A 27451-nucleotide genomic window follows, 5' to 3' on the forward strand; every position below is an offset into this window, starting at 1 on the left:
CAAAGCTTGTTGAGGAACAACACAGTAAATAAATAAAATCATGTAATACCATCTGGAATGTCTTGTCCATCACGATCTTCCTCTAATCTAGGACTTTTGGATATTTCAGGACCTGGAGTTTCTTGCTCTTGGACCGGGACACGGGATTCATCCTGCCGCTCATGTGGAGACTCGCTGGCCGCCTCTGGAGGAGAACTGGCTCTCTCGGGAGAAGGAGGAGGCCCTGAAGTTTCTTGCTCTTGGACCGGGACACGGGACTCGTCCTGCCGGTCATGTGTAGACTCGCTGGCCGCCTCTGGAGGAGAACTGGCTCTCTCGGGAGAAGGAGGAGGCCCTGGAGTTTCTTGCTCTTGGACCGGGACACGGGATTCATCCTGCCGCTCATGCAGAGACTCGCTGGCCGCCTCTGGAGGAGAACTGGCTCTCTCGGGAGAAGGAGGAGGGATGGTCCTAACAGTTGGACACTCTGTGGAGATTTGCGTTTCAGATGAATCCGACACAGCGTCGGACTTTCGTGAGGTGTCTGTATCAGCCTCTGGTTCTGAGGTCTGAGTCGCTGTCTTCTTCGATAAGGGGCTTTGAGTAAACAAAAGAGCTTTTCTTTTAGAGGGGCTTTTCTTCGGGCTTTTCTCCGTGAGCTTGTGCTGAAGGTGCTTTAGAAACCGATCCTTCATGGACTGCCAGCTGTGGCCGGTGACACTCCGCTTCTCCATTTCTTTCCAAACCAGGTTTCCTTTGGCTTCATGCAGCCGCTTTTCCATGAACTTCACAATAGCGGCGTCGTCTTCAGGCGAGTAACCCAGACGTCCGGTGCCCTGGTGACGGGCAGCCATCCTCGTCTGGACAGACGGTCCCACACTGATCACATAGTCGTCCCGGTCCAACTGCTGGTTCTGCTCTACACAATCTCGGATGAATTTCGAAGAGATGTATTTCTGCCCAGTGCTCGCCATCGCACTGGTCACGTCGCCCGGATCGACCAGCAAAATGGCTCCGGGCTCTTGATTCCGACACAGAATGCCTCCGCCATTAGATATCAGAGGGTAAAGCTGCGTTTTAGTCGGACCGGGTCTCACATAGAAGCGCATTGAATGTCCACTGGCTTCCAGGAATAAGACGGGAGATATTTCAGAGACCTTCTCCTCTCCTGGCTTTGACATTGTGAAGATTACCTGAGGATTCATTGTGAAAGTTAATTGTTTTCACATTAAAATGGTTTAAAAAAAATTAACCCTGTTAATTTGGCTTTTTAATAATAAAACGATAGGTATCTTATTTATGTTTGTTATTTGAGGCGTATTGTAAAAATGTATGTTTGATATATTGGTGGATAATTTGATGGTGGATAGTTCTGATTAAAAACTAGAAGCATTCAAATGTAACTTGGTTTTTACAAACACGTTTCTTCTTTTCATATGCAAACAGTTTTATCTTTTATGCCATTGAATTCAATCAACGCTGTTTTAAAAGCCCATATATCTTGAATGAAGTAAAACGTAATATTCATAACCATAACTTAGTGTAATCATAGTTTATTTACACTCGCAGATCTTCTACCATGAGTAATACCTGAAATACTTGAACGTCGCAGGCTTTCCCTGCTATTAAGCAACGAGCATCAATACATATAAAAGACTAGTATGAACCCACCACCTGTCAAAAGACCAAAACATTGATGTGAATGAAAATATAAACTACCCGTCTTTCGCGGTTACAGGAGTCCAGACAAACACAGAGCTGAGAGACACGGAGTGAAAAACATATTTCAAAATAAGAGTCACGGCTCCATCGCCCGCGATGAGAGACTCCTGCATGAGAGCGCGCGCAGAGACTTTAATTATGAAAAAAGACGGATAAGGAAATGTTCACTGGGTCTCAACGCGGGAAAACAATACAAGTGAAAGTAAAGGTGCTAAAAGTTAAACTTTTTTAAAAAAAAGACTTTTTTGTATCAAGCGAAATGTAAACCCTAACAAAGAGATATTTTTTGTTGTTGTTAGTTCCCAAACCATGTATTTGTTACTTAGTTGTTGTTATATATATATATATATATATATATATATATATATATATATATATATATATATATATATATATATATATATATATATATATATATATAGGAAAAAGGCTGACAAAGGGCAAACACACACAGAGACACACGCACATGTTATTGTCTATGAAGATTTGTTACACACATTTGTTCTGATATTATTTCAGTGACAGTAGTTCAGCTGTAATAATAATAATAATAATAATGTGACAAAGAGAAACTCATCTCACAGTTACTGGTTTATCAAACAGCTCAAAGAATTATGGACAAAATCTCTCTACAGTCTATTCTGATGCATCAACAGTTTCACTGATGAATTAATTATACCCAACAGCAAACCCAGTATAGAGCGGCTGAGTGACTGTGTTCCTGCACTGTGATCCACATACACTCCTATTCTACGGCTGATGGGCACCCCATCCCTTCTTGCTCATGCTCTTATATGACGATATACTGGAAAATTATACTGTATTTACCTAACACAAATTAACTTCAGACCGCATGGCGCCACCTGGTGGGATACTAGAACCAATACAATAAATAGGAAGACATTATTCAAACAATAGAGTTATGAGGGGAAAAAACATGAAAAAAGTTTTATATGTTGTTGATTTGATAGATTTGATAGCGGGTCGATTTATTGAATATAATTCATTCATTCAAGTTTGTGATAACATGTTCCTTTAGAGAATGTAATAGTTTGTATAGAGAAATCCCTCTTTCATAAGAACAACTAGGCCTACAAAACACACGTACATATTGAAATGTATTTGTTAAGTTGCCTGAGTTGAAGATTGGCAAAGAATACATTGGGGACAAAAGGTAAATATTTTACGATGATGACTATTTTTTTTCCAATAGGCTAATGAAACATTTAGAAAACAAATACTGTAATTATATTAAAAGGGCAAATGTACCTAAAATGAAGAATATCCCGTTTAAAGTCATTAATAATGTTTATTCTGTTGCTGAAATTTTACAAAATGAGAGATATAGGCTACGACTGGAGATATTTGTGTATATTTTCATATTATTGTTTGTATACTGATGTTGTTCAATAAAAATAAAAAATAAAATATATATATAGTATTTTAAATGACGTATGGGTTATTACGTCAGTGTAGTGGTTTTTTTTTTTTTTTTTTTTTTTTATTTTGCATTTCAATGAACATACAGAATCAATGCCATGGGGTAAATACAATTGAGAATACAATTACATGTTATAAAGCCAGGAGAGTAACATGTAACTGACACAATGAGAAAGTTTTAAGAGCTTTGGAGTTGCTGGATGTACTGAGAGTTTCTAGGTAGGATTTAAGTTCTTTACAAAAAATAAAAAAGTAGGGCTTAGCACCTTGAAATTTACAATTGTGTAAAAAAAAATTTGCAAGGAAAATAAAAAGGTTTATCAAAAAATATTGGTCCTTTACATCTTTCCCAAAGTTGTGCAGACCAAGTAGAACATCTTTGTATGACAAAGAAAAACTCGGTAATGAAAATGAGCGAACAAAGATACAGAAATCCTTCCAGAACAGACTTGTATATGTGCATTCCCAGAAGAGATGGGAAATAGATTCATGTTCAGTATCACAAAAAGAACATAAAGTGTCAATGTCAGGAAACATTTTTTTCAAATAAAGCTTCACAGGATAAAAAAGATGAAGTAATTTGTAAGACACCTCCTTAACCTTATTGGTTATTAAATATTTAGAAGACAAAGTCCACACTTTCTTCCATGGAATATCGACAAACTGGCCGTTCCAGTACGACACAACGTATGGAATAGAAACAATCTCGTTTTGAAATAGCTGTCTAATTTTCCTGTTCCGACAAGAAGAGTTAGATAAAAAACAAATATTTCCAATCATTGTATCAAAAGGATGAGCTACTGATATAGAAATCTGGGATCTAGCTGATTCTCTGAGAAGCGTTATTGCTCCATAAGGAATAGCATCCATTACAATAGAAAATTCACGAGGAGTGATAGGTATATTGTACTTATTCAAAAATTCTGAATATGAATACAAGTATCCATCAGAATTGATTAATTGAGAAACCAAAAGAAAATTATTTTCAACCCAGTTTGGGAAAAACAACGACTTATTTTTATAAATAATATTACAGTTATTCCAAATAAAGTACCGGTGAGGACTGAAATTGTGTTTATAAATTAGGTGCCAGGCCAGAAGTGCTTGTTTATGAAAATTTGATAATTTAAGGGGCAATTTGGTGATATTGTAGTTACATAACAATAAAGGGAGACCTCCTACCTTAGAGAAAACTAGATTAGGAAGAGTATTCCAGAAAGAATCAGGGTTTATTAAGTACGGTTTTATCCAATTTATCTTGAAAGTGTTATTTAAGGAAGTAAAATCTAGAAAGTTTAAACCACCACACTCATAATTATTAATAACCACAGACTTTTTAACGTAATGCCTCTTATGCTTCCACAGGAAATCAAATAACATTCTATCAATATCTGTACATGCAGATTTATCCACATATAAGGAGAGGGCAGGGTAAGTCATTCTTGAAATCCCCTCAGCTTTAGCAATAAGAGTTCACGTCAGTGTAGTGGTAGTGAGAAAGGACTCGGTTTGAGTGACGCCTGCTCTCTACCAATAGCGTACAGACTCAGAATCCCATCGGCCCAATCAGGAACAAGTGGGCGTGACCAGAGGATTAATACGGAATCAAGCTGTGTTATTGAACTGGTTATCTTACATTAATATAATATTCCCAGAATAACGCAGTATTGTCGCAATGGTTTCGCACTCGCTGGCTTTGCCCATGATCTGCTTCACCACGCTGTGGGGTCTGGTCGGGATTGTCGCCCCGTTTTTTGTCCCGAAAGGACCAAACAGAGGGTGAGGAATGATGCTGGAACAGGCCGAACAGACATTCATCCATCCATCTTTAAACGCATCCAGTCGCTTCATTTAAATATCATTGCCGTGTTATTCCTTATTGCATTATTACATTGATTTTTGATTAAAGTGTTTTATAATTACAGGGTCATCATAACCAGTTTGGTGCTGACCGCCGTTTGCTGCTATTTATTGTGAGTATAATGTAAAATGTTTGGAAAATACTGTCAAGTATATCCTTACATCATGGTAAAACAGACGTTTATTGATATTTGGTCATTTGATTCAAATATTACCCTTATGCATGCATGATAATTCACTGTTTGGAGTGCATGTTTTGCTGTTTTTGGTGATGTTGTAACTAAAATGTATGAAATAATATACAGATTATTCTGAATTTTTAACATGGTATGCACTCATTGCAGTTGGTTAGTAGCAATACTAGCCCAAGCAAACCCTCTATTCGGGCCTCAGCTTAAAAATGAGACCATCTGGTACCTGCGGTACTTCTGGGAGTAGACGGAGGTAAACCTGCATGTCAGATCACTGATGAAATCTGGATTTATGAGGATGATTGAGATTTGATTTGTTCTTATGCTCATGTCTTACAGGTGTCGTTTGAAAGATTCAGAATATTTATCTCAACTGGCTTTACTATTACAGTCAATAATCCCACGAAACAGTGGAGGATCTACTTCAAGGGAACAATCTTTGTGTTATGAAACAAGATTAAACAACAGTTACGATGTGTTACTTAACGTAATGAATCAAATATTTGGAAAATACTACTGAAATGATGTAAAAATAGGGATATTATTGTGATGTGTGAAGAATTATGAAGAAATCTATTTGTCTGAGAGTAATCTTGACTACTTTATGAATGGTTTTTGTTTAGTTAAGCATATGTTGAAGAATGTGTGACTTTAACCTGTTTTTATTATGTTGTCCTCACCTGCATGTATCCACTTTTACTTGTTAAAATTATTTTCGTATTATGGTTTTTATTTATTTTTTTTTTTTTGTATGTGAATGGCGTCCTATTGATGTTTTCTGTCATCAGGTGTAGAATTTGAAGCTGTGTTCATGAAAAACCAGGAAACTCTTAAGAAAATAAAGCGGAGCATTGAAGTGAAGCGACTGAAGTTCTGTGGTGTTGTTGTGATGGCATGACCTGCTCTATATGAAGTATGAATTGGACGATATTTGATTTATGAATACGCGTGAGGTCGCAGGTTTATCTCGGTGTTGTTGAGGAGTCATGTAGGGCGGAAGAAGTGTACAGATTTTTTTAAAATTCAAGGACAGTGTACAACAATAAGAATTGATTCAAAACTATTATGAATCATTTTAAAAAGGATCTGATGTTGATGCTTGACAAGCAAGAAATCAAGCAAAAAGACCTTGACAGCATGCGGTTCATGGGTTTTGTGACCTGTTTGGAAGAATTGAAAAGCGTTTTATATTCTGTGTATTCATACCATTGTAATAACTACAAACTTTGACTGTAAACTAATATTTACAGTATATGTTAGCATTGATTACAGAATGAACCAGAAAGTTCGTGATCTGTTCTTTTTTTAGCCAGATTTTTTTTTCTTTTTTTTAGCTTTACAAATCTATAGTCTTGATCATATTCATGAGTTATAGCTTTCATAAAGGGAAAAAACTCAATTATCACATTAGCGACATTCGCAGGTCTTTTAAAAATATTTTAATAATGCTTAAGAATGGGTTTCAGCCTTTCGTTAAATATTTTTGCCATTTATTTTGGTATTTTTTTTTTTGAGTGTTCATTAAAGAGTTACCAACCTCTGAGGTCAATCAGAATATCACAAACTTTCATATGAAGCAAAAAAAAAAAAAACGGAAAATATGTGCTTAACAACATATATATATATGAAGAGTTCAGATGCAAAAGCCTCTAAATGCCATTTGAAATTTTCTTCTTTAATGATGATTTTTATCAAACTTGTATATTTAAGTTCAGTAGGCTAATTTCACTTAAATAACAATTAATAGGTAATTATCATTGCCATTTAAGTGAAATCACTGAACTTAAATATACAAGCTTGATAAAAATGATCATTTTAGAAGAAAATTTCAAATGGCACTTAGAGGCTTTTGCATCTGAACTCTTCATATATAGTTTATTCGTGTGGAGTTTATTTGAACTCGATTATGACATTAGCGTCAGAGAGTGGGCGGGGTCAACGCAGAGCTCCGATTCTGTGATTGGTCTATATTTCTCTGCAGGCTCATGGGTAGTGTGGTTTTAAACTAATGGTAAACATAGTTTAAAAAATGAAATAAAGTGAACTGACTGCTTAAACTGAAGTACATATCATCAATAAACAATCTCGGAGCTCATGGTACATCTGTTACAGACTTTATAACTTGTCGTTCAAAGTTAAGTCCCCTTTGGAGAAAATGAACGGGATATATAGGCTACTTCCGGAGGCTGACTGCGCTGAAAGGCAAGCGCTGTGTTGAAACTACCAAATTAATATTATTTACAATAAGCGACAGGACGTTTTAAGAATGTTCCCAGGCAACTTCAGAACAACCTCCCCATTAATATTCAAAAGCTAAACCTGCGCTACTGGGGTGTTTACATTTGCATACGGACTTTTTTTCAGTCAATGACGTCACGTGAAGAGCCATTCCTGCTTATGCAGAAGAAAGTGAACACAACACTCACTGGAGCTCATGACAACACAAGCAGCTCTGTTTATCTCCTTCAGATACAATAATAATACACATCAGTAATAACGAGACACATTGTGAAACTGTTTGACAAAGTTATCTGCAGCAACCAGGTAGGCTATGCAAAACTCAGCAGCATTTTAAATGCTTTATTTTATTTATGCAATATGTTGCCTATATTTTAAGACTGTCTGCCTCGCGAATACATGCTATGTTTATGATTAGTTTTTTCTAGTGACTTTAGTTTTCCTAAATGTTTTCCTACATGGTCAGCATTTTGAGTTGACAAGTGTGTTGATTATTAACTGCTTGGTATAGAGTTCACCTTTTCCTTTAACCATCTATTATTATTCCTCTTTTTTACAATCAGATCCCAACCACTGGCATGTTTGCAATTCGCAGTTTCAATCTTCTGTGCAGAAGATCAACAGTGTCAACATGGAGAAATACAAGTCAGAGTGCTGGGAAAAGGCTGGATATAAGTGGGATTTATCCTCCCATCGCCACTCCATTTACCCAGAGTGAAGATGTGGACTATCAGAGACTTGAAGACAATCTTAAGAAGTACAGCGACTTACCTTTCAGAGGCGAGTTATAGAGGTTTGACACGTGCAGTCAAATCAAAACTACAATACAGCATATCATGTAATTAAATGTTATGAATATAAAACTTACAACACAGAATAACAATGTAGATTTGGTGCGACTCCTCTAGTAAACAGATGTTAGTGAACCGTTGCAGATTAAAGTCGACCTTTAAACCTTTTACAGTGCTTGACCTAGTGGACTTTTTTGAAAATGACATGTCAATATTTTTCCTCATGCTAAAGTCAGTTGAGATGTGTTAGTTGTCAACTCCTCCACTGGCAGGTCTTGTAGTGCAGGGCTCTAATGGGGAATATCCATACCTGACCGTGGAGGAGAGGGTGGAGGTGGTGAAGAGGGTCAGACAGGCCCTGCCAGAACGCCAGCTGGTCATGGCTGGATCTGGCTGTGAATGTAAGTCTCTCTTCTGCCTGTATTATATACAAAGATAAAACAAACATTAATGTTCCTTACACAATTACAAACAATATTTTTTTTTCAGACAAACATTTGCTTTATTTGCCTACAGCTCTTGCTTAACATTAAAGGGATAGTTCACTTTGAAATGAATTTTTGATATGTTTTATCTTACCTCAAGGGCATCCAAGATGTAGGTGTCTTTGTTTCCGCAGTATTTTCAATTTTGACATTTTTCAGTCAAACCGTTGTTGTCTATCAGTCATACACTGGAGGCTAAAGGGGTCCACCAAAAAGCATGCACAGAGAAGTCCAAATTAAACATGATTTAATGACTCGTAAATGTAAGTACACATTGATGGCCTAAGACACGAAACGAGCGGTTTGTGTGAGAAAACGAACAGTATTTATATCGTTTTACCTCTTGTAATCATAGCCATGACAAAATGATCTGACGGCACGGGCTCTTCGGTCTGCGCATGCGCCGGAAGTGATCGCTTGCGTGTGACGTCACTCTTTGTTTATACAGAGATTTCGGAAGTTTTACCTTTCACTAAACATGTTTAGATATACGGGAAACCGCAATGGAAGACGATTTCGGTAATCTAATTATGTTTAGTAAAAGGTAAAACCTCAGAAATCTCTGTGTAAATATTGAGTGACGTCACATGCAAGCGATCACTTCCGGCGTAACATTGAACTGATTCAGTTCGGTTCAGTTGGACATTGAACAACTGATTCAGATCACTTGGATTACACGAGGTAAAAACGATATAAATACTGTTTGTTTTCTCACACAAACCGCTCGTTTCGTGTCTTAGGCCATCAATGTGTACTTACATTTACGAGTCATTAAATCATGTTTAATTTGGACTTCTCTGTGCATGCTCTTTGAGGTGGTGACCATAGACCTCCATTATATGACTGATAGACAAGAACGGTTTGACCTAAAAATATCAAAATTGAAACTACTGTGCAAACAAAGACACCTACATCTTGGATGCCGTTTGGTAACCAAAAATTCATTTCAAAGTGAACTATCCCTTTAAGTCAATTCTGTTTACATAGGGCAATATCACTAATCACGATCCGAGCAACATCCATCCGGTTTGGTTGAGCACTTGAAAACACCCTACAAATTATAAGAAAGTATTATAAAAATCTGTGACGACAATTTCGTAACTGTTGTAAGGATATCTTATATATCCACGGAGAGGAGAAAAACCTGTGCACTTCTCGACAGAAGGATTTACATGTTTACTTATCCCTATAATGCTGTTGTGAGCATTATTGAGGTCACACATGTTATGTAGTGTCGGTTTAATTCATCCTCCTTGCCGGACAAGACAATCTCCTGAACTCCAAACTGAATGTCAGAATGGGAAAGAAAGGTGATTTAAACTAGAGGTCGACCTATCTGTTTTTTTTTTTTCACGCCGATACCGATCTTTTGAAATCCGGGTCGGCCGATGGCCGATAAATGCTGCCGATTTATTTTGGCCGATATTTACTTGGTTTTTAACCTCTATTTGAAAGATAAAATGTAAAAGAAATGATAATTACTTAACATAGACAAACTTTCTCAACAAAAACATTTTATCCTCTCAAAAAATGTCCTGAAACATGTATTTTTGGTTTGTTTTGTTTGTTGACAGACAAAAACAAATGGACATAACCTAATTATCACAAAAAAGGAGAAATTTCATTTAATTTAACTTCTAACAACAACGTATTTCACTTGTAAATTGCTGTTGAACGACAAAAACAACCACCAGATGGGAAAATGATATTTTACAAAAACTTTTAATGCTCCACAACGCACCGTCCGTCTGTTCTTCAGACAACGGCATCCCGCTGTTGGACCTTTTAGTCTACAGTGAAATACAGTCACACTTAAAGGGATAGTTCACTTTGAAATTAATTTTTGCTATGTTTTAGCTTACCTCAAGGGGATCCAAGATCCAAGATCCAAGATATTTTCAATTTTGACATTTTTCAGTCTAACCGTTATTGTCTATATCTATATCTTGGATATTGGCCGATGCCGAATGCCGATTATGTTAAAAAAATGCCAAAAATCGGCCGATTAATCGGTCTACCTCAAATTTAAGCAATTTTGGCCGTGGCATGGTTGTTGGTGCCAGACGGGCCAGTCTGAGTATTTCACAATCTGATCTCAGTTACTGGGATTTTCACACACAACCATTTCTAGGGTTTACAAAGAATGGTGTGAAAAGGGGAAAACATCCAGTATGCGGCAGTCCTGATATTCATCCCTTTATGGCCACCATGTCCCCATCCTCTGATGGCTACTTCCAGCAGGATAATGGACCATGTGGCAAAACGTAGTATTAAGGCAGTTCTGAAGGCGAAAGGGGGTCAAACACAGTATTAGTGGTGTTCCTAATAATCCTTTAGGTGAGAGACGTATTGAATGATGAAGTATGAAGACAACAAACACATTGCGACAATACAACGGCCGTGTTTTTCTAGACCTCTCGGGTATTTTCATTTAAAATGTTGCAATTTCATAATCGCTTAATTTCTGTTTAATCCATAGATGTGTTTCACATCCATAGACAACAAACTGTCACTTCACTCAAGCTGCTCTGTCTCACACACATGCAAAACTGTATCGCACGTGTGCTACTGTGCTAAATGTATTCACATATACCTGTATCATATATAAGATTTACACACCAGATGTTGTTTTGTCCTCCTCTGTGTGTGTTGTTGTAGCCACCAGAGGAACGGTCCTCATGAGCCAGAGGATGGCCGAGGCCGGGGCCGACTGCTTGTTAGTGGTGACGCCGTGTTTTTACCGAGGTCGAATGGACAGCCGAGCGCTTATAAACCACTACACCAAGGTAGGTCTTCAGTAAATGTTTTTCATTTTCATTCCAATCAGATGATAAGATGGTCTGTTTACAATGGAGATAATATTTTCATGAATAATTATCAATTTAACCCTCTGGGGTTGTTCGTTTCAGAGTCACACTCGGGGTGTTCGGGTCCAAATGGACCCAAAGGGCGGGATTCATATTTAAAAAAAAAAATGAATTTTTTTTTCACTCGTTTTTTATAATATTTTTTTCTTTTCTTTTTTTGGTGTTTTGAGAAAATTTCAACAAAAAAAAAATTATAATTAGTATTAATGCAATAATTATGACAAAATTTCCCCCCATTGAACTTAATAGAAAAAATATTTTAAAAATATATATTTGTTTTTTTTTTCTTTTAAAGCTGTATTTCATTTTAGAGTCAAGCCTAGGCCTCATAAAAGCAATTTTTGAAATGAGATGGATGCCTGGTGGACAAACTGAGCATTTTAAAAATGCAAAACACATGTATAATCTGAATTTTTTGGTGTGTTTGTGTATAAAAGTGTGTTTGTGTGTGTGTCTGGATGTGTCTGTTTTGCACTCTTGATGTTTTATAGATTCACCCCTTCACTGTTTTCTGCTTTTTTTTCAAGATCGTGGCTGATTTGTAGATTGAACGCACAAAAAAAAAACTCACTATTTTCACATTTTTGCCAATTTCCCATTCATTTTCCATGCGGGTCCATTTTGACCCGAACACCCCAAGTGATTTACTATTCACATCCTGTCCCCAATTTTTTTGGGTGTTCAAATACCAAATACCAACAAAGTCACCAAATTTCGGACATTTCCGAGGAAGCTGTGATTTTTAAAAAAAATGTATTTAAATTCTTCGGGTCCATTTTGGGCCGAACAACCCCAGAGGGTTAATCAAGGACTGTTCTCTCCATCGTGATCAAACTAATCTTTTTTATGCTCATTTGCATTTTACTTAGTTCAGTTGTGCTTGAGCTTCACACTCCGTCTTATTAAAATGCGTTATCGCTTCTCTCTTCCCCGAGGTGGCAGACTCCAGTTCAGTGCCGGTTGTGTTGTACAGCGTTCCAGCAAACACTGGTCTGGACCTTCCCGTGGACGCGGTCATACAGCTCGCGCAGCACCCCAATATCGTCGGCCTCAAAGACAGTGGTGGTGATGTAAGTTGATTAGCTCTATATAAAATTTCAGTTGAGAGCTATATAAATTCGTATGTTATACACTCCGACCAGTGCTGTGTAGTAACTGTTTACATGTAATCTGAATTACATAATCAGATTCCAAAAGTTACTTGTAATTAGATTACATTACATTTTAAAATACTTGTATTCAGACTAAAGTTGTTTTTTTTTATGTTATTTTCACAATGGCAGTAAATTATTCATAATTCATTTATTCTTCCAACTACTTCCTTTTTATCTTTTAAATGTTCCTTCCTAAAACGTCACTGCTTACATCCGTTCAGAAGGTTTTCCAGGTTTGTGGAATCACACACACCTACATTCCACAGACATCACTATCACACACCATCAGACACTGGTCATGTGACCATCACTGAAAACTGAGACCCACAGCATTCGATCACAAAAAACAAGTGTTGTCTCAGCATTGCAACAGTGCATATCGAATCAGCTCGTGACGAACACATTAAAATCTAACCATGTATTGCTGTTTTTGGAAGGATTTTGTCTTTCAAACACATTAAAATTCACATAATTTCATATTTACATGCAATGCAGGGATTCCCATTTTGTCAGCTGAAACTCTTTGACCTAATATATTTACTTATTAACGTTTTAAATTAATAAATTGAGCCAATGATAAAATTAAGTCAATGATAATAAATAAATAAATAAAATTAAGGTCATGGTTCTCTGATTTTGGTTAATAGACAGATGACACGCAGGTAAACAAATAACATTTTGATTGTTTTTATTGTTGAATTATTTCTTTGAATTATGATTGAATTACTTAATAGCTTTTCATTAAACGCACAAACCATCACGAACCCCAGTCTGTAATAATAATAGTAACCCTGATGTAATGTAATATTTAACGCACTTCATGTTGTTGATGATAAAGAGTGGAATATATTTCTTTCTCTTTGTATTTTATAAAGTTTATTTTCAAATCCACGTGATAAACAAATCATTTAAAAAGTAATAGTCAGATTATAATACATTAAAGGAGTAGTTCACTTTTTTTTTAAAAAAACTTTTGCTGATAATTTACTCACCCCCACGTCATCCAAGATGTCCATGTCATTCTTTCTTCAGATTTTGATGAAAACATTCCAGGATTTTTCTCCATATAATGGACTTCAATGGGAACCAAACATTTCAAGGTCCAAAAGACAGTTTCACTGCAAACTGTTCAAAGGGCTTTAAACGATTCCAGACGGTGAATAAGGGTCTTATCAAGCGAAACGATCGCTCGTTTAATAAATAAATAAGAAAGTTTAAGTTTTATAAGCTCAAATGCTCGCCTTGCTCTGCTCTGTGATGCGCGTTCGTGACTCTCCTGTTCGAACTCGTTCATCAAAACAAACGAATCTTTTTACAATTTGTTCATTTCGTTCGTTGAATGAACCAAATGACACGAAAAAAGATTCATTCATTTTGTGAACTACTCCCTTAAATGTTTAATGTAATAGATTATGTTACTAACTAACAATTTTCTGTAACGTAATCTGGACTGTCTGAGGCATAAGTGACAGGAAAGAAAATGGACTCTCTCTCTCTCTCTCTCTCCCTCTTTGTCATGGGAGTGTGTTCATTTCTCACAGATGCTCCAGTGTTATCTTTTGACTTGAGTTAAAAAGTAATCACTTTAAAAAAGCGATTAAAAAAAGTAAAGTTTTGTGCCATTGTTAATTGCCCTCACCTCTAACCACTACACTTATGTGTTAAAATATAGCAGTTCTGTTCACAATCTCCCTTATTTTACAGTCTTCTATCACCTTAAAACACACTCTTCTCTGATAATTGATAGATCACCAGAATAGCTCTGCTCGTGCAGAAGACCAGGCCTCAGGGTTTCCAGGTGCTTGCGGGATCAGCGGGTTTCCTCATGGCTGCGTACGCTGTAGGTGAGTGTGACTGCCTTATCTTTACACAGGCAAAGTATTAAAACTCTTATTAGCAATATACTTGGATGCACCCTGTCTTCAAATATTTATATAGGATTTATGTATGTTTGAAATAATAGATCATCAGAAATGTAATTAATTGTAAAACATAATACAGCAGCATCAACTTGTAGTTGTACTTCAAAAATGAATAAAAATTTGTGCAACAAATTAAAAAAACTAAATAAAAGTATGTGTGTACTGTGTATAATTACTTTGTATATATAAATACACACATACATACATATATATTCCAAAATGGTGTATTTATTTTATACATCAAATATTTGTATATTATATTAATTATATAAGTATATAGCATATACATGCATGTGTGTTAAAATAATTATACACAGTACACACATATTGTGTAAACACAAACTTTTTTCGGATGCAACTAATTGCGATTAATCGTCGCACAGCAATATATCAAAGAATAAATATCATTAAATATAATTTTGGGGGAAATATTAAATTGTGTAGATCTGTTTAGTCAAAATGAAGAAAAAAAAAGAGTATTATTATGATTTTTGGTTAATTATGACTTAGGGCTGTCCAACGATTAATCGCGATTAATCGCATCCAAAATAAAAGTTTGCGTTTGCATAATATATGTGGGTGCACTGTGTATAATTATTTTATATATTATTATGTATATTTAAGAAAAAAATATTGTTTATATATAAATCTATATACAGTATATACATGAAAATATTTCTTAAATATATACAAGCATGTGTTTGTATTTATATATATATATAAAATAATTACACACAGTGCACCCACATATATTATGTAAACGCAAACTTTTATTTTGGATGCGATTAATCGTGATTAATCGCTTGACAGCCCTATTATGACTATTTATTTTGAGATTGCACATTGCACAACTCATTAATATGTACTATTTGTCTGCAGACGTATCTACAAATTTGAGCAAATACATCATAACGTACCTCATTTTTGCGACTGTAATAAAAAAAAAAACAACACAAATCCTGCAAACTCAGTCACCATCCAATGTACATTCACAGAACATGACAATGGAGTAACAGTACAAATAGAAACATGTCAGTCCTAATACGATATCCACTGCATTTTTCTCATAATGGCAAGGTTGGATAACTTCCACGGAGACTAAACGATGGCTAATCACATGTCAGCTTGTGGGAAAGCGTCTGGAGTCTGTCAATTAATCAACACAATCAAAGTGGCTTTAATGTCTGTCACAAAGCCTGGCGAGTTCAGGGCTATTATAATGTGCATGGGTGGTGTCGGCCTGTCAATCAAGCTGTTGTTTATGTTGGAGTGGTTTTTACTCTGTGTCAATCAGATTGTAGAGGAAAACTAGGTGTATTGAATCACTTGGAGGTTTTGGGCTGTATTTGTTGCATGCATGTTACTAATAGGACCAATTATGCAAAATGTACTTTTCAATGGTGTTTGATGATAAATGTATGTCGGGAGAGTGTGTACACAACCACCCTATGATGGTACAAATCCACCCACTATAAATCATAATCAGTCTCTCAAAAAAAACCTTTTGCAGTTTGTACCTTTTGTGACATCACATGTTAGGCCCCACCCACGACTGCTAACAGACTCCGCCCTATAAGCTTAGCTCCTCCCCTCAGTGATCCAAACACAGTCAGCCATGTTTATCTCCTCGCCAGAGCATTAAACAACTTATTAAAGCTATTAAAGTTATTCAATCAAGAGCAGCGAGAGATTTTCGGTTTTTCTTTTGTTGTTGTTGTCAGCATATATAGCATTAAACACGGTATATTACGCTGCTTTCACTTTAATACACAGATCTAATATACACGTCATTTCTTTTATAACCGACTGTGTTTATGTGAACTTTGTGTGTTTTAAACATGACTGAAAGTATTTTACAGGTTACGCGCAATAAGAAGTGAAAGAGGACTTAGTTTAATACTCACGGGACACGCCGTCTGACTATCAGCTTTCTGTGCGCTTGCGTCGGATCGGATGTGTTCGCTCAGAAACCCATACATCAGAAGTTTAGATTGGTATGGCTTTAAAACACAGAACTGGAAAGTCAGGAAATACAGGCTCCGCCCTCTTCTGTAAAAAGGGGTGGGTTTTAGCAGCTCATTAGCATTTAAAGATACATGCACAAAAAACTGCTTGTTTTTCCTTCCACTCAAAAATGGGCATTTACAACATGGTATAATAAATGATCTGGATTACAGTGTCCTTGTTACATATGTTGATGTACTTACCATAGTAATAACAGTCAATTATGAATAATTACATGTAACTAACCCTCAACCAAATCCTAATCCTACCATACCTACCATTAGTTATTAACTGTATAATTACACCGTAACGATGACACTTTAAAGGGTACAAATCATGCTTTTAAATCATTCATTTTTACATGTAAATCATACCGTTGTGGTCTATATAAAACATAACTGCAATGCTTGGGTCTGAATTCCTCATTATTATAGCTCCACAAGCCCCTTTTCTGATGTGCGTCTTTGAGCGACCCGTTTCAAAGCGGCCCCTTTAAATAAAAAGGAGATGCGTCACACCCCGCCCGCTCTCCAGGTCGATGAGTTCACGGTCGGTTCAACTCCCCACGTTCGGCCATTATTGTAGTTTGATAAGAGATATACGATTACTATAGCTTTAAAGAACATTTTTATTCATATGTTAATAAAATGTCAACAACAGAAGACTTGACCTTCAAGCCTTACATATTCGAGCCAGAGCGAGCGAGTTGATAAAGACGACGACGAACCTGCAGAACAACCTCTTCATTTGGATATATTGGTATGTGAGTTAACTGTTTTGTGTTATTAGTGAAAGTCGACTATTTCTCTTGTTAAAACAAGCACACTGACAAGATAAATGACTACGGTCTAATCTTACCACAAAAAAATCTGTATTGACAATATGATACGTTTAGAAAAGCATCAGAAAACAACGCAGCTAAATGACCATTGATGAAACTCAAGAACAATAATAATGCAGACGTGTAACGTTACTTCAAAACCAAAACTAAGAAAGACAAAGGTACTGCTAAACCATGACCACCATGTGTTTTAAGAAAGTAAAGTACTTTATTTTTATTAACGATATTTACAGCTTATCGAAATGCTCTGTTCGTCGTCTCCAAAGACAGAAGGAATTTAACGTTACCTCTCATTCAGACGAAGTCAATCGGCAAACCCTTCTTTATAACGTTACTGGCGGAGGTTGTTGAAGTGGGAAGCCTTGAAGTGTTTCGGGTAACTACATCCAACAACCGAACATTTTGACTTGCCCTCTCGTAACTTCTGCATCATTGAGCTCTGACTACTAAATCGGAGCGAGAAATAATAATGGCGGATTGCTGGAAGTGTTGGGCCGGTGGTCGATATCCTTATTCGTCAGTTCCGCTGCAAATACTGTGACGCACTTGCTCAAAAAACGTCATAGAAAACAGAAAAAACTGAACAGGTTGAAAAATATGACCAAAACAGAATATAAACAGAATATAGCACCTGAAGAGAATAATTTCATCTTTTCTGTACTTCACTCCAAATTTACAACAAAATGCATTTAAGGGCTAAAAAAGTGGATTTTGCATGATATGTCCCCTTTAAAATAAAGTGTATTCATGATCTGCTTGGTATTTTGAGCTGACATATTCTGGGGAGTCCTGAGACGTACATTATGTCTCTCGATGTCTCTCTGTTTGCTGTAGGGGCCGTGGGAGGCGTGTGCGCACTGGCGAATGTCCTGGGTCAGCAGGTGTGTGATCTAGCACAGCTGTGTGTTTCAGGACGCTGGGACGAGGCCAGAGAGCTCCAGTATCGCCTCATCGAACCCAACACAGCAGTGAGCATCGCGTCGCCATGGCAACGCCACACATTTACACCACAGATACATTTACTCCCATATAGGCATGATAAACATTGGAAGCAACCCTTCCCCCCCGAGAGCTGTTGAGCTTTGCTTCAAAGGCCAAGAGAAAGATTTGCGCTATGGTGCCAATGCGCTTTTTAAAGAAGAACATAATTGGCTGATTCTAAAGGGTTTGATTGGATGAACAGACTCTGAATGATGCCTTTGACCTTGTTTAAAATGGGACCAATGATTGATTTTGACTGTATTCATTAAAACACAATGTCTCCCCCTGGTTTTGTTTAGGTAACTCGACAGTATGGCGTTCCAGCTTTGAAAGAAGCGATGGAGTGGTTTGGATATCACGGCGGCACGTGCCGGTCCCCGTTGCAGCCGCTGTCAACGGCAGATTTAGCACGGCTTCGACTGAGTTTCTCCTCCAATGGGTGGCTGTAGTTTACTGTTACAGTAAACCCAGTGTTTAATTATTCTTTTTGTGATTTCATTAATTTAAGCTCTTGAGATTTTCTCTTGAAAGAAATATCTTCCATTCTGGATGTTTAATGTTGTGTGCTGAGGATTTATAAACGAAACTGTTCATTCAATTTTTGCATAGTTTTTATTATTAATTTTCTAGCATCACAGCAACACATCTTTAAAAGCCATTCCCGATGTGACATTACATTTTATATTTTATATTAACTTATTTGTCATTGCTAGATGTGGATGGACTTCGAAATGTAGCATTTACAGCCTATACAGTTAAAGTTATACAGCACTGCATATTTGAGTAAAAAATATTGTTGGTTTAACTTAAAAAATGAGAGTGATTGAAAATGAGAATGATTCAATCATCCGAAACTCAAAATAATAAGTTATCTGAACTAAATAAGTTATTTTAAGTTGATTTGACAAAAGAAAAAATGTTGTGATAACAAATCTTTAAAAAAAATGTTTACAACACTGTAAAAAATACTGTTGGTTTAACTTAAAAAGTAAGTAACCTGGTTGCCTTAAAATTTTAAGTTGATTGAACTGGAAAAAGGGAGTTAATACAATGAAGGAGATTGATTTAATCATCCGAAACTCAAAATAATAAGTTATCTGAACTAAATAAATGATTTAAGTTGATTTGACAAAAGAAAAAATGTTGTGATAACAAATCTTAAAAATATTTTTTTTTACAACACTGTAAAAAAATACTGTTGGTTTAACTTAAAAAAGTAAGTAAGTTGCCTTAAAATTTTAAGTTGATTGAACTGGAAAAAGGGAGTTAATACAATGAAGGAGATTGATTTATTAATCAGAAACTCAAAATAATAAGTTTACTTAATTAATTCAAAATAAATTATTTAAGTTGATTTGACAAAAGAAAAAATGTTGTGATAACAAATCTTAAAAATAATTTTTTTACAACACTGTAAAAAAATACTGTTGGTTTAACTTAAAAAAAGTAAGTAAGTTGCCTTAAAATTTTAAGTTGATTGAACTGGAAAAAGGGAGTTAATACAATGAAGGAGATTGATTTATTAATCAGAAACTCAAAATAATAAGTTTACTTAATTAATTCAAGATAAATTATTTAAGTTGATTTGACAAAAGAAAAAAATGTTGTGATAACAAATCTTGAAAAAAAAAATTTTTACAGTGCAGAAACAGAACACATTTTTTTAATGAGTTCAACTGGACAAGATTATGTTGTTTTGAAGCAAAAAAGCTTTGCATATTTTGAAAGTATGATCCACCCACTCTCCAAACCACTTATTTTCTGTCGGATTATGCATATTATTATATCCTTTGTTTTTGTTTTTTATTAAAACAATATTTTCAGTACTTTTAAATACAATTTATGTGAAACGAAACAGTATATTGTTTTAATAATGCATCAGAGGGTTCATGTGCGACCACAAGTGGGCACTCTACACCACAAACCAGCGTTTAAATTGTCTGATGAGGTGCAAACCTGTGAGCTTTTTTTTTTTTTTTAAATCTTTTTTAAAGACCTAAAGAATATAGAGCATTTGGTATATAAGTCATGCATCTCTAAATGGTAGATCGTTTGGAGGATGCGAGAGAGAGAAAAGGTATTGCTACATCTTTTGACTCTTGCTGGGAGCAAAATGACAAGAAACTCTAGACAGAGAGCAGTCATTATCCCCTCTCTTTACCTCATTCTCAGTCTATTTAGAGAGCTGCTGTTCTGACATTTCAGCTTTTTTTTTCTCTCTGTAAATTTCTTGTCTGACTGTCCTTGTTGCCAAAGCTTATATGAACTATTCTTTTCTTCTCCCGTCTCCACAACCATTTCTACAGCGCGGCTCCTCACCCAAGGCAATGCCTTGACCTCGAGACAACACCAACACATTACCCTCTCAGTCATTAATGCAGCGGTAATGAAGAAAGATGTTTTAAAGGTATTCATATCACTCTTCATCCTCCTGACCCGTGTGTGTCTGCTGTGCTTTCAGCCCGAACCCTTCGCGCTCGGTGCCCACACGATGAACTAGCGCCTCGGGAAAAGCCTCGATTCTTCTGACGATCTCGAACATTTAGATTGGTAGGCCTCGAATATCAGACTCAAACCCGGTCTAATGTTGAAGTTGAGTGTTTCCCCCTTAGGGTTATAGACACCGATTTCGGCACAACACCGACTCCCCATGAGCACATCAGCCATATGATGATAATTATGATGATATAATTGTCTAAAATGTTGACCAGACTACGCATTTGGAACTATAGTGTCATTTTGAACTTTTTGTCTTGTTTTTCCAAATCCTTGGCCATTCCCACACTTGCATGCACCATGCCATTAATTTCAGTACACATTTAGTATTTCTGATCAATGTCTTTTTTTAATAGTATAGGGGGGGATCCACCGTTCTTTCACACTACTTACTAAGAGGTGATTATACATATTTGAAGAAATGGTGAATTCCAAAATCTAGTCTGTTTTTCTCTGAATTAAGGAGTTAATTATCTCAGAATTATGAGAATTTTTCATGGAAAAAAGTTTTTGCTCTGTTTTTCTGAATGAACGAGTTAATAATCTCAGAAATACGAGATAATTTTTCATGGAAAAAAGTTTTTGCTCTGTTTTTCTGAATTAAAGAGTCAATTTTTCATGGAAAATCTTTTTGCTCTGTTTTTCTGAATTAACAAGTGAATTCTCAGAATTACGAGATAATGTTTCATGGAAAAAAGTTTTTGCTCTGTTTTTCTGAATTAAAGAGTTAATTATCTCAGAATTACGAGATAATTTTTCATGGAAAAATGTTTTTGCTCTGTTTTTCTGAATTAATGAGTCAATTTTTCATGGAAAATGTTTTTGCTCTGTTTTTCTGAATTAACAAGGGAATTCTCAGAATTACGAGATAATGTTTCATGGAAAAATGTTTTTCTGAATTAACGAGTTCATTATCTCAGAATTACGAGATAATGTTTCATGGAAAAATGTATTTGCTCTGTTTTTCTGAATCGACGAGTTCATTATCTCAGAATTACGAGATAATGTTTCATGGAAAAATGTATTTGCTCTGTTTTTCTGAATTAACAAGTTAATTATCTCAGAATTATGAGATAATATTTCATTGAAAAAATGTATCTGCTCTGTTTTTCTGAATTAACAAGTTAATTATCTCAGAATTATGAGATAATTTTTAATTGAAAATGTTTTGTGAATTAATGACTTGATTATCTCAAAAATTGAGTAACTCATTAAAAAAACAGTGTGAAAAAAAAGTTTAACAGTGTGAAAAAAAATATATCTCATAATTCTTGGACAATTAACTCTAACGCTTCCGTACTCTAAATACCCTGATGGAAAAAAAACTACACCATTTTAAATACATTTAAGTATATTTCAAAACATTAACATATTTACTGGTATGTCGCTTGAGACTTACTGATATAGATAATTAAACTTGATTTTTTAAAGCATTTATTGCACAATGCACATTTCTCAGTATGAAGTTTTAATATCACTATACGAATATCACTTCCAATAGTTCCATTTTAACACAATCAAATAATTTAAAGACAAACTAGATATCTTTAGTTGGACCTCAGCACTGATTAAACAAATTAAGTGCATTAAGTATAACAGTTCCAATTTAACAGACTTCAAGTATATCAATTTAGTACACCAAAAGTACAATTGCAGGGTATTTATGTATTTGTAGTATACTTAGCATGAAATAAATGTACTTCAAATACATATTTGGTGTTTTTATTTTTAACTAGGGGATCAAATTGTCAATACATATTTTCAGTCCCTGAACAAAGAATATATTTTAGAACACATTTTGAATGTCAGGTAAAGGCTGAACAGTTCTGAATATTTCAATATTTTGCCATGGCAACAGGCCCTGCGCTTGGAACAGGCGAAATTGTTGCAGCACTTCACATACTGCAGCATTGCGGGGTGATGCAAATTAAGGTGACTACAAATGTCCCTATGTCAACAGAGCAGGCGTTGAGGTGAAAGTCCATTTTAAACACAACCTGACGCAAGTTTTGTGATGATAGGGAGATATAAAGGGGCACTGGCCTATGCACATCAAGTGAAAATTTAAATAAATTCACTCTAGTTATGTGCTCACTTGCAGATAATGTATAATTATCCATACAATTATGAAGCAAAACAAACTTTCAATATTATTACTGGCAATGTCTTTCTATTGTATTTGCCTATGTTTTAATCCATAATTTTACCATGCAAACGTCTTCAAGGCTTAAAATCAGTCAACCTTCATACAAAAAATTAAGTTTCCAAAAAAACTTATGGAAATAAAAATATCACTCTCTGCTCTTAAGTTGTCTAATTAGAAGTTTGGTGTATATTAGTTCAATGTTTTCCTTTTGTTTTCTTTATTTTTTCATTAAAAATGATCGCCTTGTAGTTATTTTAAGAACTGTTAAACAGTAGCCTGAAATATCTCTGTTTATATGGAAGGATATGGTGCTTTAGTTACCAACACCGTTCTGCTTGCTGTTACTGAAATACCTTTGTCAGCCAAAGCGCCTTGCACCGGACTCTAATTAATTAACAAATGATTTAGCTAATTAGCCGTTTAGTAGATGCTTTTATCCATAGTGACACTGAATGTAACAGTTAGTACATGAAGAGTCCCCCTGGAGCAACCTGGGGTTAAGTACCTTGCTCAATCGTGCAATGCTTACTGGATCATCCTTGAGGAGTTTGAACCTACAAGCCTTAGACACCAACCCAGAGAATTAACTACTACTAGGCCACAGCACGCTCATTCATCAAACACAATGGCCCATGGACACACTGACTCTCTCTGCTGAAGTAAATGTTATTGTCCACCTCTTAAAACACCAGAGCTGTTTATTTCCGCCAAAACTGGCATAATTGTTTCTTGTTGGCTCATTTCATACTTGGATAAAGTCTCATATCTCTAATGGCTAACCCACACTTTCACCACTGGAGTCCCACAGGGTTCAGTATTGAGTCCGCTTCTATTCTCCAAATCTGTTCACAATATTGCTCAGTAATTTCACCAAAATGTCTCCGCCTTTGCAATCTGAGAATAGATCAACCTGGTTGACTAATATCCCGAGGCTGACATGATATTTACAGATTCTCTAAAAGTTTGAACCTACAAGCCTTAGACACCAACCCAGAGATTTAACTACTAGGCCACAGCACGCTCATTCATCAAACACAATGGCCCATGGACACACAGCAGACTCTCTGCTGAAGTAAATGTTATAGTCCACCTCTTAAAACACCAGAGCTGTTTATTTCTGTCAAAACTGGCATAATTGTTTCTTGATGGTTTATTTCCGACTTGGATAAAATCTTATATCTCTAATGGCTAACCCACACTTTCACCACTGGAGTCCCACAGGGTTCAGTATTGAGTCCGCTTCTATTCTTCAAATCTGTTCACAATATTGCTCAGCATTTCAGTACAATTTCACCAAAATGTCTCCGCCATTTGCAATCTGAGAAAAGATCTCAGCTCGCCAATCTGATATATCAACCTGGTTGACAACTATCACGACGCTGGCATGATATTTACAGATTCTTTAAAATGTTTTAACACCATTCACAACGTCCTACAAATACACATCATTGTGCGCTTGTAAATAACAAAAGATTTGAATTACAAATGTAACATTTCTGAGGTAGTAGTAAGTCAGGAAAGCCCTTCCCGCACACAATGTCCTTGTATTAAAAGAAAATCTGCGTAAGTAACAATCTTCAACAAAATTGCTTATTTACTCTACATGATAATCAGGAACTGAAATGAAACCAGACTACATCAGTTCTGTAATATTCAACAAATTTAGACCCCAAAAGTTCTCATGGCACAACTCAATGCATCGCTCACTGTCAAGAAGAGTGAACTTTTCTTTCATTGCTTGGATGGACTGCATAAAAACATAAAGTAACACAATCTAAATAACTGAAAGTGGCAAGGAAAGTAGCAGTATAAATAAAAGCAGTAAACATTAAAACAAATAGTAATTTGCATAATATATTCAAGCCGTGGTGCATTACTGAGAGCTCAAGTACCGCATCTATCACAGTATTTTTGTCCACAGATTCCACACCTCGCACAAAATGCCCTCCTTCAACAGACCTTGAGTCTTAGTGCTTAAATTATCACAGTAAAAGCATGACAGAAACACAGATTATCTAAAGGACATTAGTGAAAAATAAACTGGTCTGCAAACAAACTAAACTAACCTTTCTGGGAAGTCTGCTCTTTAAATGGTCTGTGTGTATATTTTTTGTACTTTTTAAATATATTTTTTGAAGTCTTGTATTTCTATTCTTTCCTAAAAATTCTAGTTGTAATTCTTGGGGAAAACACTCTTCTACCCTATTGCTTCTACTCAATTGCAATATTCACAGGTTCAGATCAAAACCATTCTGTCTTTCTGCATCTGTAATATGTATAGCATATTACAAAATATGTATACATTACAGATGAAATGTCTGCAGTTAAAGAAAAAAAACAAGGCATGTTATTTTCCGAGGGTTGTTCTCCAAAAGAAGGCAAACTCAGCTGTGAAAGGGTTCAAATGTAATACATTAAGTCTTTGTCAGTTCACTTAAGATGCATTTATTTGTGATCATGCTGCTGAGTGAGATTATGGGTCATGATTATTTGCCTGTTTAGATGAAATGTCTAACACAAGTGAGTTTTCTTGGATTGAATTCTGCTAATAGTGGACATATTATAAATTGAAGTACTACATTGTAACGACCTGTTTTCATGGCGTGTTAAGCAAAAATTAGAAGCAGGGATCTAAATGCAGCAAAAAAAGATACATGCACATGAGAAAACATGCTGGAGCAAATGCAGGGCAATACCAACAACACAATGAACCAATGAGTAACCATAACAACCAATATAAACATACACTCACCTAAAGGACTATTAGAAACACCCGTTCAATGTCTCATTAATGCAATTATCTAAATAACCAATGACATGGCAGTTGCTTCAATGCATTTAGGGGTGTGGTCCTGGTCAAGACAATCTCCTGAACTCCAAACTGAATGTCAGAATGGGAAAGAAAGGTGATTTAAGCAATTTTGGCCGTGGCATGGTTGTTGGTGGCAGACGGGCCGGTCTGAGTATTTCACAATCTGCTCAGTTACTGGGATTTTCACGCACAACCATTTCTAGGGTTTACAAAGAATGGTGTGAAAAGGGAAAAACATCCAGTATGCGGCAGTCCTGTGGGCGAAAATGCCTTGTTGATGCGAGAGTTTAGAGGAGAATGGGCCGACTGATTCAAGCTGATGGAAAAGCAAAACTCAGTCCTTCGCCTCCTCAGCAGAAGATGGGTCATGCTTTTTAATCCAGGTTTGTAGTTCAGGACAAAACATTCTCAAAACTGTTCCATGATTATAGTCTCTGAAACCTGCTGTACTGTCTTTTCTACCGGTTTCACCTACTTGTAGAGTAAATCCTTCAACCGAACACACAGTGCCTTAGGAGTTTCCTCCATCAGCACCTCCATGGAACAAAACCACTGTCGATAGGTCTCAGAATTGGTAGAATATTTCTCCAGTATTGCCTCCCTCACGTCCCCATAGTCGCTTGCTTCTTGCACATCCATAGCCACATATAGGCAGCATGGGCCTTGCCAGTAAGTGGAAGAACAAGTCGAATGGCCCAATCCTCTGGAGGCCATTTGCACACGGTAGCAATTCACTCAAAGGTAGTCAGATAATGCTTGATGTCATTCATCTCACTGAGCTGCTGCATCTTTGGCTTTTTCAATGGACCCCCAGCAGTTGGATGTCGAACTTCATCAGAATTTCTCGAAGAAGTGTCTGAGCCCTAACTCTCCCCAGGCGGTGGATTTGCAGTAATCGAAACGAATGTTGCATGGACCTCCATCTTTTTTCTTGTTGTGCATTTTCTTTCTTTTTGATCCACCAGAAATTTCTGGAATATATCCTTGAGCTCACCAATGTCTTCAGAAGACGTCCCAGATGGAATCAGCTCAACAGCCCCATCTTTTCCAGGGTTCATTTCGTTAGTGCTGCCATCACACCTGAAGATTTCACACACCAATGCTCCTCTTCTCTATTATCCTGTATTATCCCCCACAATAATGTAGGGACATGGCCAGAGCCAAGCAAAATGTTATTGACTTCAAAACGTGCAACAAAAAAGAACAACGAATCAAAAACAACATAAAACAAAGAGACTAAAGGTGACCCTCCTCACAGAGGTCCCTCACCAGAACTGACTTGGAAAGACATGATAAATCCTTTTATAATCAGAGGTTCAACCATTTCATAATAATAGGGAATTTAAATGATATGTACACAAACATGAATACATAAATAAACTTAAATGAAAATGAAATTCAAAATACATCTATTTTGCATGGAAAAAAATTCCCGCTCACACTGGAAAATAGACTATGCCTACACTACCCAGGATTCCTTGGGATTGCATAAAATAAGGAACAGGAAGCATTTCCTCTTAAC

General features: G+C 36.1%; 3 protein-coding genes across 7 annotated transcripts in view; 2 read left to right on the forward strand and 1 right to left on the reverse strand.

Annotated features, from left to right (window-relative positions):
- The window catches only part of terf2ip (telomeric repeat binding factor 2, interacting protein), a 123524-nt gene that overhangs the window by 2154 nt on the left and 93919 nt on the right, over window positions 1–27451 (reverse strand). The window contains exons 2-3 of one of the 5 annotated variants that reach the window (XM_089118093.1): window positions 8532–8639; window positions 50–1172 (exon numbers count right to left, since the gene is read on the reverse strand). In XM_089118093.1, coding sequence (XP_088974219.1) covers window positions 50–1160 — 1111 coding nt within the window. In that variant the 5' untranslated portion in view covers window positions 1161–1172; window positions 8532–8639. Of the gene's footprint in view, window positions 1–49; window positions 1173–1569; window positions 1810–8298; window positions 8387–8531; window positions 8640–27451 lie in introns of those variants that run through there. The other 4 variants (XM_039657344.2, XM_039657342.2, XM_039657343.2 and 1 more) reach the window with 4 other exon arrangements.
- Window positions 4706–6053, forward strand: atp6v0e2 (ATPase H+ transporting V0 subunit e2). The gene is made up of 4 exons (XM_039657301.2): window positions 4706–4920; window positions 5067–5114; window positions 5346–5445; window positions 5532–6053. The coding sequence occupies exons 1-3, from the start codon at window positions 4817–4819 to the stop codon at window positions 5437–5439; spliced, it is 246 nt and encodes an 81-aa protein (XP_039513235.1). The 5' UTR covers window positions 4706–4816; the 3' UTR covers window positions 5440–5445; window positions 5532–6053.
- hoga1 (4-hydroxy-2-oxoglutarate aldolase 1) lies at window positions 7588–19073 on the forward strand. Its single transcript, XM_039657300.2, has 8 exons — window positions 7588–7736; window positions 7994–8210; window positions 8494–8622; window positions 11365–11492; window positions 12509–12643; window positions 14475–14571; window positions 18329–18462; window positions 18775–19073. The coding sequence occupies exons 2-8, from the start codon at window positions 8009–8011 to the stop codon at window positions 18922–18924; spliced, it is 975 nt and encodes a 324-aa protein (XP_039513234.1). The 5' UTR covers window positions 7588–7736; window positions 7994–8008; the 3' UTR covers window positions 18925–19073.

The sequence above is a fragment of the Pimephales promelas genome, chromosome 2 (genome assembly GCF_988280905.1).
Source record: "Pimephales promelas chromosome 2, fPimPro1.hap1.1, whole genome shotgun sequence".
NCBI classification, from domain to species: Eukaryota; Metazoa; Chordata; class Actinopteri; order Cypriniformes; family Leuciscidae; genus Pimephales; species Pimephales promelas.